Below are 18,838 nucleotides of genomic sequence, written 5' to 3'. Positions count from 1 at the left end.
GTGAAAAGCGTCTGTTTGTTGTAACCTCTGTATTTTTTTTTTTTATTTTCTGTCACAGCATGGAACTAATTGCAGAGCTGTCTTACTCTTAGTAGGTTAAAGATATGGTATTTTTGTATGTTTTTTTGGGTGTGTCATGTGTGCGATTATCAGTTTTCCGGCCCAGGCAACCACAGCTTTCAATAAAAAATTGAAAAATAATAAGAAAAAAAAAAGATGACAACCATGTACATATTATGTCAGTGTATCTCGAGAAATGCGTTCTGTAAAACAATTCATGTTGGAAGCTTGGGCTGATCTAAAGGAATGTGTTCCTGTTTTATTTTCCTCCCTTTTCTTACTCTGCAGTCTATCGATTTACTTTCCAGGACTCGAATGTAAGGAGTTTTGGTTTTCACCTGAAATACAACACTGAGAGAGGGACACTGCTCTGATATTATTACTAAAAAGAATAATAATAAAAAAAAAAGAAAAATAAGTAAAGGCCTCCAGTCCTGGAGGTTTAGAAATGAAAGATTGTGTAGGAGTTTTAAGTATGTGAATCAGGATACATAGTAGATTTTGATGCATTTGTCTGCTGTATTTTTGTTTTTTGTTTTTATACACATACAAAGATAATCTTTTACTGTAAATGTACAGTTTCTTTTTTTTGTTGTAAACATCATTAAAACTGTTTTCCAAGTGTTTTGACATGTGCTTTCTCCTGTTATGTACAGTGAATCCGTCTGTAGAGTTACTATTGTGTTCAATTTTACATCAGTCTGTGCTTTACTATGTTTAGAAAATACATCTATTACTATTATTGCAGCATGACAGCAGGCTAAAAAAACGAAAACATAAAATCAGTCGGAATATTTTAGTCGGAATTAATTTTCATCTATTTGCTAAATGTCAGAAGGAGACTATTTTTCCAAGTTTATTTTTTTACTTTAACGTCAAAAGTTTGCTTGTGCTTCTTTAGCATGTGGTAAAATTACAATTTCAGCTATTCAGTTTTTTAGTAAGGTCAAATATTTTTGGTGTTCTTTAATAATATTCTGTCAAATCATTTGTGGGAATTTTGAGTCAGCTTTGTAGGTGGCATCGCTCACACATTTCCTGTTGGAGTCAGATCCAGGCTTTTTAACGGCTACTCCAAAACACTGATGTTATTGTCCTTAAAGTTACTTTGTAGCTAACTTAGCGGGATTATTAGTGTTGTTCACCATTTAGAAAACTGAATTTAAGTCCAAGATTTAACTTCCTGGCTGACGTCTTGAGATGCTGCTTCAGTTTTTGTATTTATTACTCTTTTCTTAAGTCATTTAATCAGTCTATCCTGGAGCAAAACACTCAAGAGAAGGTTGCCACACCCCTACTTCACACTTGAGATGTTTGCAAGTATCAAACATCCTACAAATGTAGAAGTAATCACTTCAACATGCCTGTAAAAGTCAAGCTCTTTGCCCCAGAGTGCTATTGCAAAAGAATCTCTTAAAATGTTCTTGCTGTGTGGCTTTTTCAGCCCATGTAATGACATTCACCAGCTTCAGCCAAGGTTTTTTACAAGATGTTTTGCTTTTTCACAGGCTGAATCAGTTTTATTACTGTGAAGATCAATAGCTCTCAGTTTTGAGTTGCCTTCATTTTACTCAAATGAGAATCAAATCAGTAGGTGTGTTTAACTTCTGGGTTTGAAGAAGGTAAAAATGTCATTCAGCTATTTAGCAAATAGAAACAACTTAAGAAGCTGACATAAGACAGGAAATGTTTAGTCTGATTTAATGCCAGACAGTGAAGAAAAAAGGTCGTCTTGTTTTACACAGTGCATAACTATCTGTTCTCATCGGTACAAAACCTCATGTCTCCCAAAAATCCAACCACGTTTTATCTAATGAACCACTAAATAAATGAAGTGCTTATCGATACAAAAAAGCGAAGAGAAAAGGAAAGCCTTTACATAAAAATCGGGCAATAATCTTCCATTCATCTCAGCTGCAATGAACTTTTCTGTTTCTGCAACTGCGTCGCTACGGAGCTGCAGAGGGCCGAGGGCTGGTGGGAACAGATTCATACTGATCCTTATCCTTCGGCTTGCCCTGACTCTTCTGCAGAGAAGAGAGATGAACTGCATTAAAATATGTTACAAGTCTACATAATTTAAAACATTATTGAATATTACAAGCTTGATTTCACTGTTCTGATGGCCTAAAATGAATTTGCCATGTCTCTTAATCTTCCCAAAATTTTCTGAAGATTCAGAGTCTGAAATACTTCAACATATTTGACTTTAGTATCACACAGGTCAGCAGGCTGGCTTACCTTAACTCTCTTCTTCCTGTCACTTTTTCCCTAAGAGGACAAAACACCATTGTGAAAAATGAAGAAGGTGAACAAGTGTGAATTTGTTCATTCAAGTTCTTAGCACACCTTTGCTTTTTTGGGGTCAAGCATGTCATAAGCATCAGTGTCCTTTGGCCTCTCGAGTTCCTAAAGCCAAATGAAATAATCGATAAATAGATGAGAACACATTTACCAAAAATCTGATTATTTAAACTGTGAGAATGCTGACCTTACCTGGTAAATTCCCCCCTTTTCTCCCTTCATTTTAAAAGAGAAGAATAAAAGTTACGATCAAATGAAAAGTACATAGTTTATATGAAAAGTTGAATAACCATCACCAGCTCTATTTGAATAAAAAGTCATTAGAGAGATGATTTGAAGTTTGGATACTTACAGGCTCCGGTTGAACTCTTGGCATTTTGGAGAACTGAACCAGGAAGAACAAACAGAAATATTAAATCTAACATTTCAACCACCTTTACAATCAAATGAAGCCTTTCCATCAAAGTATAACAGGAATACAGCATAAACATTTTCTGTAGCCCACTGTATGATCACAGGGTGAAGTTCAGCAACAAGTTCTTCCAGGATTGTGGATCTCTGCAGCTCCTCCAGAGTTACCTGTGCTGCTTCTCGCACGTCATGTTTGATCTGCCAGTTTAGGCGAATGTCGATGTCTTGGTAGGTTTGCATTTGTGCCTTCATCACATTTTTTGATGATGAATTGAGTGTTGAGATGTTCAAAGCTTGGCATGTTGTTAGGCAACCTGACCTCAGACCTCTCATCAGCTTTCGTCCTGATACGTCAGCTCTGTTCTTTGCTCTGCATGACGCTGTTTGTTTACTTATATTCTCCGAGTTTTATGTTTACACACCAACACTTTTGGAAGAACAGAAATATGTTGATTTTTAACCATAAATGTCCTTCCATCCACTTTTGCTTGGATGATGTTATACTCCTGTGTATTCTACAAATTCGATGTTAATATTTCAATACGAAGGATAAATATCTATTTAATTCAATATGTCTAAAACATGTGTGGAGGTGGAATTGTCAGATATAATTGATTCATAAAGCTTATTGGATTTTTGCTTTGTAGTTCATTTAACTATAGTCTGCCTCTATCAGAAGATGAAATGAAACGAAAATGTGAAATCTCATTTAAAAATATTTTATCATTTTCTTATCAGTTATTGCAGACATTCACCTCTGTTGTTTCTCCTACACTGAGAAATATTTTTTTTACATTTTTGACCATCAAATAATCATAATCACAATCAAGTTTCCACCGACTGACTCTTATCTCTCATTTGAAACGCTCTGAAATGTGGTCCACCTTTGCTGAAACTCACTTTTTCTCTGAAGAACAGCGCCGTTGCAGCAATACAGTAAACCATCAGAAACGCGTCCAGAAAGTAGCAGATGACCGGATCAGTGAAAAAGGTTTCTGCAGAAGAAACAAACAGAAAACAGAGACAGGTAGTTACACGACTGTTTCGACCTGTGCGCAACTGTATCATGTTTGCAACAGAAGAATACACGAAGTTACAAATTAAGATATTTGTGCAGTGGACGATCCGTTTTGGGTTGGGTGTCATGTTGCAGAGTGAATTTGGAAGAGATAAGCAGTCTCACTGATGGTACAACATGATAATAAAATGCTTGCAGTGTGCTGAAGGAAGGGAACTTTTTGATCTATGACCAAGTTTCAAATTTGGCTTACAGCCCCTAGCACTCTATGATGTGTTTCACACAGCACGCAACGCTGATATCTGCAGAAAACCACTATTGAGCTCTCAAACTGTCTTTTCCGTCTAATTATCTAAACTTTATGCTAAAGGCTTATGCTGCTATTTTTGTCCATCACAGTTATTGTGCTCTTCACTCATTTGCTGGTGTTGCTTTAGCTGCAGGACTTTGCTTGCGGGTGTTTCTGCAGTGATCTTCTCTCTTGCAGAGGAAGTTCTGCTGATGTGTCAAACACCTTTCCGATCCCAGATTGACCTACTTGAAATTTGTTGTTGATTCTCGTTCAGTTTAATCGGGCCGTTTCTGTTTCAGTTCACGATTTAGGTTCAGTTTTCACTTTCTTAAGCAAAATCCGGTAGTCATGTTCTGAATTGTACATTTTGAAAGTCTGTGTTCACAGGAAGCAGCTCGTTTTTTTCTACAATAGCACCCAAGCAAGGGTTTGAGCTTTTTTTTTAAAATTTACTGTATTTTTTTCCTGAAGCAAAATCTATACTAACTGCATTATGTTATTTTTAGATCTCTGAGTCTTCATACAAAATCTGATTACAAATAAAAGAATCATTACATACAGCCATTTAAGAGACACTGTGCTTTTTTAGAAACAGAAACACAGGAAGAAACTATAAATGGACCCGTTTGTGTGTGTGAACTGGATGGAAGCAAAGGGCATTAAAGCGAGACGGATGAGAAAACTGAGAGAGACCCCTTCAGAACAGGAAATAAGAAAACTACATATCTGCAGCTGAAAACCTTAAATGTCTTCCTGTCAGTGCGATGGGCTGCTGTGAGGTTTCTGTGAGGCTCTTTTATCTTGGTGTGCGGTTGGAACAGCAGCCTTGTAGTGAGAAAGAGGACAGCCGCGGCAGATTCAGAGGCTTTAACGTCTTTCTCTCAATCATCTGAAGTTGCTGCAGAGCGCAACAGTTCTTCCATTCAAAAGTTATTTTTATGCTTCTAAAAGCAACAACGGTGTCATTTCTGCTTCAATGAACACATGGTTGGAAAGCTAAACTTAATAGCAGTGATGCTAACATTTGGACCTTATCTTGTTCTGTCATCTGGAAATGTGCGCACTGATATTGTGTTGTAAAAATGTTTTTTTGTTGTTTTTTTTTTTTGCAGCCTGAAATCATCAGCATTGTATGGAGGCTCTGTTTGTTGCGACTTAATATAATTTTCTTCATAAACTTACCCTGGTTTTAATTAAGCTCCATATGACAAAGAGTTTGATATTATGTAGCTGTTGTTATAACTCGTTCATCATTGTTTGTATCTTCGACATATTTTTGCAGTCTAAGCAAATGAAGCCAGAGATCAGGTGTTAGAAAACCTAAAGGCTTTCCTGTCTCAGAAGAGGCTCTGGCTCCACCAGATCACCAACCAGTTCTGAGGATGAACCTCCACATCGTCTTCATGGTGGAAGGCTCTTTTTTTTCTTTACTGAGCAGCTAGCTATATTTTCAACAGCAAAAACTGGTGTGTTACCAACACTAAGTGCTTAATAAACATGATTTGATTTAAAAATAACTGGACATAATGTATTCCCCTTGTTAAGCTACCATTTCTCTTTCATACATTTTATTTGTTGTTGGCTTTCAGGGCCCTGTGATGGACTGGTGACCTGTCCAGGGTGAACCTCGCCGTTCATCTGATGGCTGCTGGAGATGAGCACCACCAGCCCCCCTCACCATCCTGCAAGGATCAGCGTGTTCAGATCATGGATGGAAAGATTTTAAGGTAGTTTGTCTCCCTTAAGTCCACACTTAAAACAACTTCATAGTTGATGCCAGCATCAACTGATTCCATCATATTGACGACTATTTCTTTCTACTTCTAACATAAACAGGCAAAGAAGTCACCCAGAAATGTTTTTCCACTCCAGGCATCCGGTCCTAATCATCATCAGTTCTGATGTCACATACATAGCGAGTCCGCAATGTCTTAAAACTGTAAGTCTTATTTTTTCCTTTGCCATTTTTCTGTACTTTTTAAAATGCAAGTGCGTTCTCTGTTTAATTGCTCTATTGTTCTTTTTTGTAGGTTTCTGTAAATGCAGCGGATGGAAATGTTCTGTCGTAGATCCTCACCGTTCTTAGGAAGGAGAAATGTCAGTTTGTCTGCAGTAATACAGGAATACGGTGACATTGTATTAAAACAATACTCTGTCTTTGGTGAAACATTTTTCACATTTCCTCTAAAGTGTACCTATTGTTTTATTGTGCTAATTTTCATAAGCATGTTGTCTGCAAACTTTTAATGTATTGACAATTTCTACAATTCATAAACATGACATAACACCTGTTAGGAACATACCAACAGGTGTCATGAAGTGTCATTCGGTAAATAATGACACTTTTAATGAGAAGTTGCTTTAAACGTTGGATGACAGGTGTTATGTTTATGACAGTGTCATGTCAGTTTTATGCACACCCCAACAAATAAAGTGTTACCAAAATGGTAATATATTGAAAGCACAATGTAATAAGTTTCGCCTGGAAAGTGTGCTGTAATTGATCCTTCTGTGTTCTGGTAACCTGATGTGTTTGCTGCACTGTAGTGTGTATGAAGCATGTAATGTATAAAGTGGCAAACAGAATCATAAAATACATTAAGTACTAAAAAGTTACTTCATTAGCAATTATAATAAGCCAAAAGTGTAATTGTAACATAGTGTAATCACACTACTAATATATAAAATATGTAATGCCAATATACTTAAAATACATTCTAAGTATATTTTAAATGTAATTCAATCACAAAAATAGTACACTCAAAATATACTAATAAAGCACTATATTACATAAAAAGCAATATACTTATAGTATACTAAGTTGAACTTAAGTTGTCCAAAAAAGTACGTTGAAGTACACTTAGTACACTTTAAGTTGTACTTTAATACAATTTAAATACTATTAAAATACAATAAGCACAAAATTTGTTGTTCTAAAATGTCACACTTTAAGTTAACTAATCCTAAGTGAAACAGTGATGTGGCATTAATCATAAAAATATTGATCAGACTCCTCACATTTCCGGATCTTAGTGGTTGTCGCAAGCTAATAACTTCAATATTTAGCTGATCGCATGATCACTTTTAACTCTCTGAATATAATTTAATTTAATATAGTCTTTAAAAGTATAACTGTGATCACAGTAAAGTAGGCCAAAAATAAATATCAGCACTTAGAGCATCTCTTTGATTGTTTTTCTCTTCTTTTTTTTATCTACAACTTAAAATAGAAAGTCTGTGAGAAATCTAAATCATATCCCCTCCTAAAAGCAAATGTGAATCAACGAAACAAAACAAAAAATACCACAATATAAAATCTTAGACTTGCATCTTTTAAGAGTTTCATGCAAAACGCAGGGATAAAATTACCAGTCTGGCAATTGTATCCCTTTGCAATAGGAAATGTACTTTTATATATGTATATATATATACTTTTCAAAAGGGAATATACTTTTGAATTTCAGTAACAAATGTAATTTTGGATTATCAGATAAGTACTCAATCATATTTTTGTATCTTCTTTCTTGTTTTGTCCCAAAAGCATCAGTATGACAGTAAAGAAATACAACAAGATAAATGATCTAATCAGGGGTCTCAAACTCCAGTCCTCGAGGGCCGCAGTCCTGCAACTTTTAGATGTGCCTCTGCTGCACCACACCTGAATACAATAATTAGGTCATTAAGGCTCTGGAGAACTGATCTACACAAGGAGGAGGTAATTAAACCATTTCATTCCAGTGTTTTGTACCTGTGGCACATCTAAAAACTGCAGGACAGCGGCCCCCGAGGACCGGAGTTTGAGACCCCTAATGTTTCAGAGTGCTGAGTTTTGTTGATCCGATGTCGATCGTAAGGGTCACGCTGAAAGTTCAGGCAAGGTGTAAAAACGTATTTAAATTAACATGATTTTTGGGAAACAAAATTAATTCGGAGCTCAGTTTTTATAGTTAACGTGACATAAATCTTAATCACAAATGCCAAACTCCAAAGAACATTTTGTCACAAGCTCAGAAAAGTTAGTTTGACAAAAACTTTCTTTTTGTTTCACTTACCTTCACAGCAAACAGGCATGAACAGTGCAAAGAGCACAAACACGCCTGTCATCCATGAATCCATGCCTCTGTCTGTCAGTAAAAATAAATGTTTTCCTCTTTTCATCAAGCAGCTGCAAGTCGCCTCACGGTATCGTCTGGTCCCTCTGCTGAGAGAAAGAGGCTGAATGACAACCTACTAGTGGACTGAGACAGTAAACTACAAAGCTGTGTTGCAACCCTGAACACCCACCGCTGGTCTCGCCTGCTCTGTTCATTTGATCTGCTCAGAATCTGCATTTACAGACTAAACATTGCCACCTTGAGGGTCTCAACTCAGGTTATGCCTCTAAACTGTATGTACAGGCTTATTATTAAGTTAATTCTGGATAAAAATGATAGCTAGTGGAGTTAGAGCTAATTAACTTGGTTGCAAGAGAGGAATAAAATGCTCAAGTTTTTGTCATCAAATCATGCAAAGTAACGACCTCTTTCTATCGGAACGTCTTCACCACCTTTGAGGATATTCAACATTCAAGAAACTTCAGCTGAGCTCTCTTTTTGGCAACAGGAAAACCTAAAAATAGAATTGTTCAAAAGGAATAAACTAAAAAAAGAGTCTCATTTATTTATTTTGCAAATGAAAATAAAACGAATAAAAAAAATAATATTTTTTTCCTTCACTGTAGGATAAAAAATGTCATTGCAATAAACAGACTGTTATTTTTCTTTTTAAAAAAATGACAAGAGAAAAGCCTTTGCTCCAAATAAAACCTACATAGTCAGTGTACTGTAAGCATTTATCAAGCACAAAAAGATGGAGACAGGCTCATCTGACTGCTCTACGTTATTCAAATATCTGCAACTCTAAAGGTCAGGAGAAATGTTAAATGTTAGTTAAATGTTAGTGGGTTTGTGTTGAGGAAAGAGAAGCAGTTCAGCATTCTTCCAAAGCCTTGTACATTTCTGAAGTTGCACAATCACACCGATTTGAAGAAAACATCTAAACTGGCTGCAGGCAGATATTATAAGTATCGCAAGAAATCCTGATGTGTTTGGGATCAATGTGAGGGTAACAAGTCAAAAATTGATTTGTAAATAAATGTGTACCTATTGAAAACGCTGCGTGTGGAAAAAGTTTGCAATTTAACTAAGGAAAATCTGGCTATTAACCTTAGTGCCTGATGTTAAGCTGAGTCTAATTGCTGATGAGAATGTGCAAAGGTGAAAATGATGTCTAAGATAGGCAGGAAGGTGGGAACAAGTTGTTTCCTTGAGTTACAAGAGAAAAATAATTATAGAAGAAACCCAATTTTAGTTTTTTCAAAATATTCTTGATACAAGCTTTAAAATGTACATTTTCATCAATTACAACCGCCATATATTTGTAAGAAGATACATGCTCAACAGAGGAACCATTAAAGGATAAAATACAGGGCAGAACCTGTGTAGCCTCAGTTTCCTGTTCCTAGGTGACATGAACAGCACCAGGTGTGGTTTCTGCTGCTGTTTCAAGGTTTGACGTGTCAAGTTATCAGTGAAATTCTGCACATATCTTGGTTTGTAATAAGTATTTGCGCAACTGTTTCCTTTCCACCATGTGAATTTAGTCAAACTTTTCTCCTCTGACATCATGGAACAGTCGGATGTCTTCTTTTTTCCAGGCAATCTCTATAAGCTGGATAGGTGGTTATTGTTTGTGAAAATCCCAGTAGCAGTTTCTGAAATACACAGTTCAGACAATCAGCCTAAAACCGTTGTGCCATGTTAGAAATCAACCGAATCCCCTTTTCTCCCTGATCCTAAATCTCATTAAACTTCAAGAAGTTTCCTCGCCACGTCTTGATTCAGAAATGTAAATATTTACTGCTGGGAATACTGATTTCCTGTTTGTCTTGACAGCAAATTTAACAACTGTCTCTGGTAAACATGTCAGCATGTTTTTTGTTTTTGCTTCTATAATTGATAAAATGGCTTCCTAACTAATAGCCAGTCTCATGGAGTTTTGTTTTTATGAGTGCTTCTGCATCAATAATTAGCTGAATAACTTTCTTTTTGACTAAAATAACATCACTGTTGGATAATGTTTCCTGTCCCTGCTACTTCAGGGACAGACCACTGTATCCACAGCAGACACAGGATTATTATCGCAGATTCTTTCTCCATGCAGCTCTAGGATCTATAACATCACTGCTCCCAACAAACTCCGTGAATGTTTAAATCCCTCCTGTTTTTGCATTAGTTTTTCCCCTTTTTTCTTAACAGTGCCTTTTTACGCACAAATACACATAAACATTTTGTTGCTTTAATGCAGATATTCATGCACAATTTGTAATTTTAAAATCATCCCACTCACTTGCACATTTCCCTTAAATGGTCTGTATTATTTTCAATATATGTGCAGCTTTACTTTTCCTATTTTTGTTAATTTGCACTTCCTGAACACTTTCGTCTTCATCTTCTCTTTACATATATATATATATATATATATATATATATATATATATATATATATATATATATATATATATATATATATATTTACCTTAGTATGAATAAGCATGCTTCTATTTACCTTTAACATGGTGCTGGTGCTTCTGAATTTCCTCACTTTAGGACAATAAAAAAATATTTCTATTATATCCTACTGTATTTGTAATGAAAGATTTGCCAGGCCTTCTAGGTATGTGTTTTCTCCATCTCGACTGTTTCATAATCAGAGCCTGGCTCGCACCTTTACCCAGTCAGATGACCTCAAACATTGTTACACTGAGTAAATACTAGTGTTTGCTTTAAACGCTCAGGAAAATTAGATTAACTCAAGCGGGCTCTGATGTCACGTGACTTTCTCGGTGTTTCTTAACCGAGAGTCACATGACCCTGATGTCAGCGCTAGCGGCGGTGATAAAGTGTCAAATGCGGGCTTATTGGCCTCTAAACTTTTTCATGCAGACAGAAGAAATCCGAGACCAGTAAACACCGACTGTATTAGGTTTTTCTTCTCAGTAACATTGCTTTATAAGTCTTCTACTTCCGTCTGTCTTTTTGTTGTTCTCTTTTTTGCGACGCCAACGCTAGCCCAGCTAGCACGGCCCAGCTAACCGTAGCTAACTGTTTGTTGTGATTTTTTTTTTTTTATCCCGGAGGAAAAAAAAGAAATATGACCTCTGCTGGCGGACAGCCTTGGGGTTGGATGGGAGTGATGTTACCGCTCATTTTAGGTGAGTAATTGTTTTATGGCTTTATGACTTTACTGGAAAACAACGTTAGCAGCTCGAAAGCTGGCAGATATTCAACCTAAATGATGAAATGTTAAAACCAAGCAAGCATGCAGACAGTTACTAATATGATGCAGTTAAAATAATAAGCAACGTTTTGACGTATATTGTTTTTCTTTACATATTTAATGTGCTTTATGGAGTCACGTGAATTTCTGAAGCTTTCATTTTCAACCTCGCCCGCTTCTTCTCTAGTTACATGTTTTCTTTCAGGTCAGCATTAAAAAGTGTAGATCGTTTTCTAACAGTTTAAAGTATGGAGAAATGGCAATCTAATCATATCTTAATTTGTTTAATTAAAAAAACGGTATGTTACGCTTTAAGAGTCAAAAACATTACATTACTACATGTGTCTATTGTCTCAGCGAGATCTAGAAAAACTCATCCATGCGTTTATCTTCAGTCGCATTGATTACTGCAACAGCGTCTGTCCAACAAATCAATCAAACGGCTGCAGCTGATCCAGAATGCTGCTGCTGGCGTTCTCACTAAAACCAGGACGAGAGAGCATAACGCCAGTTTTAAAGTCCCTACACTGGCTGCCTGTAGCTCAAATAATAGACTTTAAAATACTGTTAGTTTATAAATCACTGAACGGCTTAGCACCACAATACATTAATAAAGATCTGCTGTTGTTGTATCAACCTTCCAGACCTCTCAGGTCTTCTGGCTTTGTTCTGCTCTGCATCCCCAGAACCAGAACCAAACGAGGAGAAGCTTCATTCAACTTCTATAGAATAGAAGTACTTTATTCATCCCAGCAGGGAAATTACTTCGCAGTTACAGCATAGAGACAAGACACAATAACAACTACCACTGAGTAGTAGTTGTACATAAAATAAAATATAAAATGCTATAAATTGTAAAAATATAAAATGCTGTTAATATAAAAAGCAACTAAGAGCAGTCCTTGCAAAGATTCAAAAAATGCACCACAAATCTGGAACAAACTTCCAGAAAACTGTAAAACAGCTGAAATACTGACTTCCTTTAAAACTCAACTAAAAACCCACCTCACTTTGAAATGCCTTGCTGCTGAAATGTGCTACACAAATAAAAGTTGATGGATTGATTGATGTGAAATCCTTAAATTTCATCTTTTAGATATTACCGTAAAACATGCAACAACTGATCTGTGCCTTTTTAAAGTGGTTAAAATAGTTATGACAATGCTTTTATTTAGCAATAATGAGGTCACGTTTTTTTATTGTACAATATATTTTAACAATTTTCTTTTTTTAAACACAGCTAACATTTTCGCCTAGTAGTAAGAAAGACATTGAGCTTGCATTTTTAAATCATAAAATTAGGAACCATTAATATTTTTCAAAGAATCTTGTATTCTGCATGACCTAATTTGGCATTTGCTCATGTATTAAATCAGTAAATATTTGGCATACAAGTAATTCAGATGTCAGACTGTCTTCAGGCAAATCAAAAATGTTTTGTCTGATCTTGATTTCAGCAATAAGTCCTGGCTACATGAATTTAAAAAAAAATATGTATTTTATCATTTGAAATTCTCTAAACTGCAAACCACAGTAGTGATTTAATAAGCTTTTTTTGGCGATAGCGAAAGATGGGGAAGGCTGGGTATTAAACCTCACAGTTCAATTTTGATTCTTTGAGTCACAATTTGATTAGATTTTGATACCATTTTCAATCTACTACCCGAGTCATTCTGTCATTAAAGCCCCATAAACTCAAAGAACTACTTTTACTTTTTTTCTCACATCTATATGAAGTGATATTTTTAGATAATAGTTACTATCAGTCACAAACACTTCCTCTTTTTTCCAATCTATGAAAAATACTACAGAAAACAGGTTGACAAATATAAAATAGTACTTTTATTCCTAACAAGGTTATTCTGACAGGGCTAATGGCTGAGAAACAGACATGCAGTAGATGATAAACTGGAGGATTTTTCTGGTCATCTACTGCAGGAGTCTCCAACTCCAGTCCCTGCTGCAGCATTTAGATCAGGGGTGTCCAACTCCAGTCCTCAAGGGCCGCTGTCCTGCAGTTTTTAGATGTGCCACAGGTACAAAACACAGGAATGAAATGGCTTAATTACCTCCTCCTTGTGTAGATCAGTTCTCCAGAGCCTTAATGACCTAATTATTCTATTCAGGTGTGGTTCTGCAGAGGCACATCTAAAAGTTGCAGGGCAGTGGCCCTCCAGGACTGGAGTTTGACAGCTGTGATTTAGATGCATTCCTGCTCCAACACACCTGAATTAAATGACTGGCTCATTACCAGGCCTTTGCCAACCTTGATGTGATGCTAAGGAGGTAATTCAATCATTGGCTTCAGCGTGTTGGAGCAGATAAAAGCTGCAGGAACAAAGGAATGGAGTTGGGGACCTTTGACCTACTACATGTAGATTTCTAGGCCTTCTCTTGCAAATTGCTAAGAAATGTCATGTAGCTTAAAACTTTTGCACAGTGTGTTTAATATCAGAAGATAATTTAATTACTGTGGGTCTTTTTATCTAGTGTATTTTTAAATAAAGACCTGAACTGTAGTTAAAGTAGCCGAGTTTTTGAACCAAGTCAACAGTGGAAATGTTCAATGTGGTTAATTACTGGTTAAAAGTATTACTGCTATGCTCTTCTACCACAACCCAGATATCCTGTTAGTAGTTACTCGTTTTCAGTGTGTTGCATGAGATCTGGCCTTGCTTGGGTTTTTTTATTTTTATTTCTAACGCGCTTTGCATTGCTGATTTAAATACTCAAATTAGTTGAGTTTTATCTGCTTGGCTACCATTATCCTTTCCTCCATCATGCAACTGGCGTTTTGGTTGTTGCTCTTTGGTGCTTCTGCAGAGGCTGCAGCTTGCGTTATAAATCAGGTACTCAACTAAAAGGGACTTTTGTTGTTGCCCAGATTTCTTACATTTTGTTTTATTTTTAAAATCCATTTCAAACTAAGCAGAGCTTTGAATAAATTGTGCAACCCTTAAAAAGGAAGTGAAATACAGCAGTTCATCGCAGTGCAGGATAAGGATCTCCTCATCTTTCTTATAAATCGACTTTTGTCATCGTAATTTAGTTGCTGTCATTTTTGTGTAATAGTAATAAACAGATTTCCAGTGAAGTGTATCAACACTTTGACCAAACCGTATAAATTTAATTAAAATCTCCACCTTTGGAGATACAAGGTTTCAATTTCATTTTACTCAAAAACATTAAAACAAAAATCTTTTTAACTAAGAAGATGCTTCAGAATGTTTCCAAAATCTCTGATTATGAGCAATGTTTTAACATTTTTAGCAGTATTTCAATGTGCAGAAATGAATTTGCTCAAATCGTTTTTTGTGACATTCACATACGTGATTATGTTTAATATCATATTATCATATTACATATTTCAACTAATCATATTGATTAGTTGACACCATAAAGAAATCATTCCTTTACATGCATTATCTGTTTGATGCTGTTGGGGGGGGGGGGAAAGTATCATTTTTAGATGGTAAATCATGTTTGTTTTTATTATTAGTTTAGTTTGGAGACCCTGTGTTGATGGTTGTTTTGTTACTTGAAGTTTTATGATAAACATGTTTCTGATGATTTGGTTAAATGAGGTCATGCATGACTAAAGCTTTTTTTTTCTTTATGGAAATGTTTTAAAAATTAACACAGTCATCTCTTTCATCATTACAAAAATAATTTTAATCGGAAAAAGTAGCATAAATTGATATCATTACAAATAATAGACGTTTAAAAAAACATAAAACAAAGTGATTCATTTTGTTTCACAGCTGCCTTCTTGCATCAGAGTTTTGCCACGGTTGCCACGCCGACACCCGCCCAAACCACCGCTGCGCCACACAAAGACCCCGGTCGGCCCGACAGAGGGAAGTACAATGTGACCAACAGCAACAGCACCGTGTGTTTACTGGCTTACATGGGCCTCCAGCTCAACATCACCTACAACTCCACCTCCCAGAACAAGGTGCCCACATGAGGCGACGGCTTAAGCGAAACCTCGGCCGCAGACGGGCAGCGACCGTAACCCTCTGATTTGTTCGCAGACCGTGCAGGAGGTGGTGAACATCAAGCCCAACGGGACGCTGGCTTCAGGCTCATGTGAAGCAGACAGGGCCGTGCTGGAGCTGAAGACCGATGCAAATAAAACCGTGCTCACCTTTGTCTTCACTCAGGCGAGTCTCTGCATCATGTTGTACTTCATGCATCTCGCCACTAGATGGCAGCGGGAGCTCTATGTAAACCTGCTCATGTTGCTGTGACTTACATGGAGGTGTGGCTGTTTGTCTGCAGAATACAACGTCCAGTATGTACCACCTGAGTGAAGCATCCCTGATGACGAGTGTGTTCAATCTGAAAGGTGAGCTTCCTCCTCTGCATCTGTCCTATTGTGTGATAATTTTTTTTTACAGTGATGGATACATGTATACATTTTAATTACTGAATATGTTCTGATTGGCTCAAAAGAAACACATTTTTCTTGTAAGTTTTTGAGATTAGCATTATGAAGATGAATGACAAACTAGACTATCTGTAATACTTAAGTTAAATTCATATCAATGTTTTTATATAATATTCAGTTATGGCTCAGCTTTCTGTGCTCATTAAATCCCAACAAAGTAAAGATCAAATTCCAAAGACAAACCTTATAAAGCATGCAGTCAATATCTCCCAGTAAGGGTGGACATTAATTGTATTCTTTACTATTTATCATGATAACTCTTAGTCGAAGCATTTTGATTTATTGTCGTCACAACAAATTCCAGTTTGTATTTTCCAAAACCTCAGACTTTCTGTATTTGTAGGCTTGTTAGTTTTATTATTTTCTTCAATGAACATATCAATAAATATTAATTAAATTGAAAACATGACTAAATGTGGTTACATTGTTCAGTTTAATGATACAAATCACACGACTTTTTGTGACTGGTGTATTACAAATGGAACCGTTTTTAAAGAGCAGTATTTGTGGGGCTATGTTTGCTGTGCCATACAGAAATGGCCATATATTTGGTTTTTTATGTTTCTACTTTACTGTTCACTGGTCATGGAAAGTAGAAATGAATTTCTGCAGTTTAATGACTCCTCTGTGTTTGGCAGAGGGGAACTTCTCTGCTAAGAACAGCAGCCTGGACTTCCTGCAGGGAACCTTTGGATACTCCTACATGTGCCGCATGGAGCAAACTTTGACTGTGACCCAGAATTTGTCCATCAACACCTTCCAGGTGCAGCTGCAGCCCTTTGGGGTGTCAAGAAGCGCTTTTGGAGCAGGTAAAAAACACGCAGCGACATGCTTACGACAATGAAATGATGATCCAATAGTCTCTGATCCTTAGCGTTGTGTCGTTCCTTTCTCAGCTGTGGAGTGTCAGCTGGATGAAGACGACATGTTGATCCCCATCATAGTGGGAGCAGCTTTGGCGGGGCTCGTCCTCATCGTGCTCTTAGCCTACCTCATCGGCAGGAAGCGAAGCCACGCCGGCTACCAAACCATCTGAGCTCATGGAGCGGTTACTAGATGCCAGAGCGGGGCTTTCCCCATTCTGAATTTAACCACTCCACCTTTCCCCCCCTCTGTCCCTTCATCCTTTATCTATCTGTATGTTTACTCTTCTTCTTCGCCTTCATCATTAACACTAGACATGCGTTTTCTGAGCTGACTTCTTTCATACTAAAGGGACGCCGCTGGGGGATTGTTATGTTCTTAAAACTCTTCACTGGTACCCAGCAAAGCAGGGGATGCATGTTGATCAGAGCGTTGCGCTGCATTCTTCTATTTATGATTTTTGTGAAGGGAAGTGGGATCCGAGCAGATTACTTTTCCTTTTCTTGGGTGTCCATTTTTTTAAAATTGGTATTACCCAAAGTTTGGTTTGTTATTTAAAAAGGGAACATTTCTGACAGTTACATTTCATTAAACGCAAACATTTCTAGGTCCTGGGAGCGGTTTTGTTTGTTTTTCTGCCCAATTTGGGGTTTTGTTTGCTAAAAGGGAAAGATGTTACACTGAAATAAATATTTCAAAGTGGCCAAACACTCCTGTTGGTGTTGATCGGTGCCTTCCCAGCCGGGACACGGGTGGGATCCAGTTAAAGCCAATATCGCACAGGAACTCCCTCACTCGTTCAGTGTGCTGCCATGGAAGAGACGCGCGTCTCGCATAGCCTCCATGTACTGTTACTACAACTAAAACAGGCATTGTTACAAGGTAGAATTAAATATTTATGCAATTTTTTTTTTTTAGTTTTCCCCTCATCTTAATATACACATAGTGATTTAATAATAATGTTTTATTTTATTTGTTTGAACTGTTTTTTAAAGGAGAAGTCAATAAAAGTGAATGAAAGAAAGATGTCTGTGTTTCATGTTTTGCCTTCATCGTCGTCGCTGGTCAGACCTGTTCCTGGTTGTTTGAACTCCCTAGAAGTGAAAGTGAAATAACATCACCGATGCCCGGCAGAGAAACACGGAACATCAGAGGATTCACAAAATGTAAATATCAGTGAAAGCAACTGTGTCGTATAACTATTGTTTAGAGCAAAACTTGACTAACATTTAATAAAATTCAATGCATTAAACCGATAGGTTGAATTCACAACTCAATTTTGCAGGATTTCTGCCAAAAAGTTTTACGCTTTTTTGCAATGGATGCTTTTGTATTTGAAAAACAGCTAATGATTCTTGATCAAAATTATAGATGGTATTTTATGTGGGTCATTAAATGCTTAGCTGTGAAAGTTTAAATGGCTTATCGAAGACACAAAAATTAGAACAAGCTTTTAAAAAGGAGGAATATTAATACATGAATATAAAAGCTTTAAAATAAAAATCTGTAAAGTGTGATGCGCATTCATGGAGGTTTCTCAATCTGCTGTGAACATCTGGAGGTTGAAGCTCAGTCTGGTTGGATTAAGACCAACCAGACTGAGTCTCTCTTGATTTTAAAGTCTCTCTTGATCCTCTATTGAGCTTTGGTCTAAACTTTGTAACATAATGATTCTATTTGTCTAGTTTTGTGTTTAGGGTCAATGTCTTGCAGATTGAAACCCTGGCTGAAGGTTTGCAGCCTTTAACGGGTTTTCTTCCAGTATTCAGCTCCATCCAGTTCTGAGGAGCTTCCCTGTCCCTATGACTTTTGCAACTATTTCCTGTTTTTTATGCATCAATTTCATTGTGTTCCTTTGCCAGAAGGAGACCCAACAAAATAGATTGTTTGTAAAGCTTTAAGCGTAATAATACTTCTCATAAGGCGCTATGCTTAAATTGGTCAAGTTATTATATGGCTCGGTGTCTGTACTCCGAAGAACAGCATCCTTATTTTTTGCATTATTAGTTTTCAGAAATGCACAAATTTGATCAATAGTTTCTATTTTCCCATCAATTAGACATAATGACTGAAGATTTTCTAAATACCCATTGTGGAAAAGGCTGGTGTTTTCTTTCCATGT

The 18,838-nt window shown here is 36.7% G+C and overlaps 2 protein-coding genes and 1 long non-coding RNA gene across 4 annotated transcripts; 2 read left to right on the top strand and 1 right to left on the bottom strand.

Moving 5' to 3' along the window:
- Positions 1 to 14: 14 nt before the first annotated feature.
- cd247l (CD247 antigen like) lies at positions 15 to 10,852 on the bottom strand. Of its 2 annotated transcripts, none has more exons than XM_028023920.1 (8): positions 10,692 to 10,852; positions 8,138 to 8,286; positions 3,676 to 3,770; positions 2,717 to 2,749; positions 2,557 to 2,580; positions 2,410 to 2,469; positions 2,302 to 2,331; positions 15 to 2,087 (listed from the first exon to the last, which is right to left on the bottom strand). In XM_028023920.1, exons 2-8 carry the CDS (start codon positions 8,241 to 8,243, stop codon positions 2,010 to 2,012), a joined length of 426 nt encoding a protein of 141 aa, XP_027879721.1. In that variant the 5' UTR covers positions 8,244 to 8,286; positions 10,692 to 10,852; the 3' UTR covers positions 15 to 2,009. The 2 variants fall into 2 exon arrangements, with proteins under 2 accessions (XP_027879721.1, XP_027879722.1); XM_028023921.1 differs by having other exon boundaries at positions 8,138 to 8,283.
- LOC114148557 (uncharacterized) lies at positions 4,214 to 6,552 on the top strand. The gene is made up of 3 exons (XR_003596298.1): positions 4,214 to 5,812; positions 5,922 to 6,024; positions 6,116 to 6,552. It is a non-coding gene; the product is annotated as an uncharacterized LOC114148557 (long non-coding RNA).
- Positions 10,853 to 11,005: 153 nt separating the features above from the next.
- lamp1b (lysosomal associated membrane protein 1b) lies at positions 11,006 to 17,740 on the top strand. The gene is made up of 6 exons (XM_028023911.1): positions 11,006 to 11,337; positions 15,164 to 15,357; positions 15,437 to 15,565; positions 15,684 to 15,750; positions 16,491 to 16,661; positions 16,749 to 17,740. Exons 1-6 carry the CDS (start codon positions 11,277 to 11,279, stop codon positions 16,886 to 16,888), a joined length of 762 nt encoding a protein of 253 aa, XP_027879712.1. The 5' UTR covers positions 11,006 to 11,276; the 3' UTR covers positions 16,889 to 17,740.
- Positions 17,741 to 18,838: the final 1,098 nt, after the last annotated feature.

Source organism: Xiphophorus couchianus, chromosome 7 (genome assembly GCF_001444195.1).
Source record: "Xiphophorus couchianus chromosome 7, X_couchianus-1.0, whole genome shotgun sequence".
Taxonomy (NCBI): domain Eukaryota; kingdom Metazoa; phylum Chordata; class Actinopteri; order Cyprinodontiformes; family Poeciliidae; genus Xiphophorus; species Xiphophorus couchianus.
Note: the sequence above shows the minus strand (reverse complement) of the source record. Positions and strands in the feature narration are given on the sequence as shown.

Bases quoted from the DNA above. Each gene is read 5' to 3' on its own strand.
- cd247l (XM_028023920.1), bottom strand. From the start codon at position 8,243: ATGAAAAGAGGAAAACATTTATTTTTACTGACAGACAGAGGCATGGAT. The intron at 2,750-3,675 runs GTGAGTTTCAGC...TTCCTGGTTCAG, and splicing joins CGCTGTTCTTCAGAGAAAAA to TTCTCCAAAATGCCAAGAGT. The intron at 2,470-2,556 runs GTAAGGTCAGCA...ATTTGGCTTTAG, and splicing joins AAAAGGGGGGAATTTACCAG to GAACTCGAGAGGCCAAAGGA.
- lamp1b (XM_028023911.1), top strand. From the start codon at position 11,277: ATGACCTCTGCTGGCGGACAGCCTTGGGGTTGGATGGGAGTGATGTTA. The intron at 15,566-15,683 runs GCGAGTCTCTGC...GTTTGTCTGCAG, and splicing joins TCACCTTTGTCTTCACTCAG to AATACAACGTCCAGTATGTA. The intron at 16,662-16,748 runs GTAAAAAACACG...TTCCTTTCTCAG, and splicing joins AAGAAGCGCTTTTGGAGCAG to CTGTGGAGTGTCAGCTGGAT.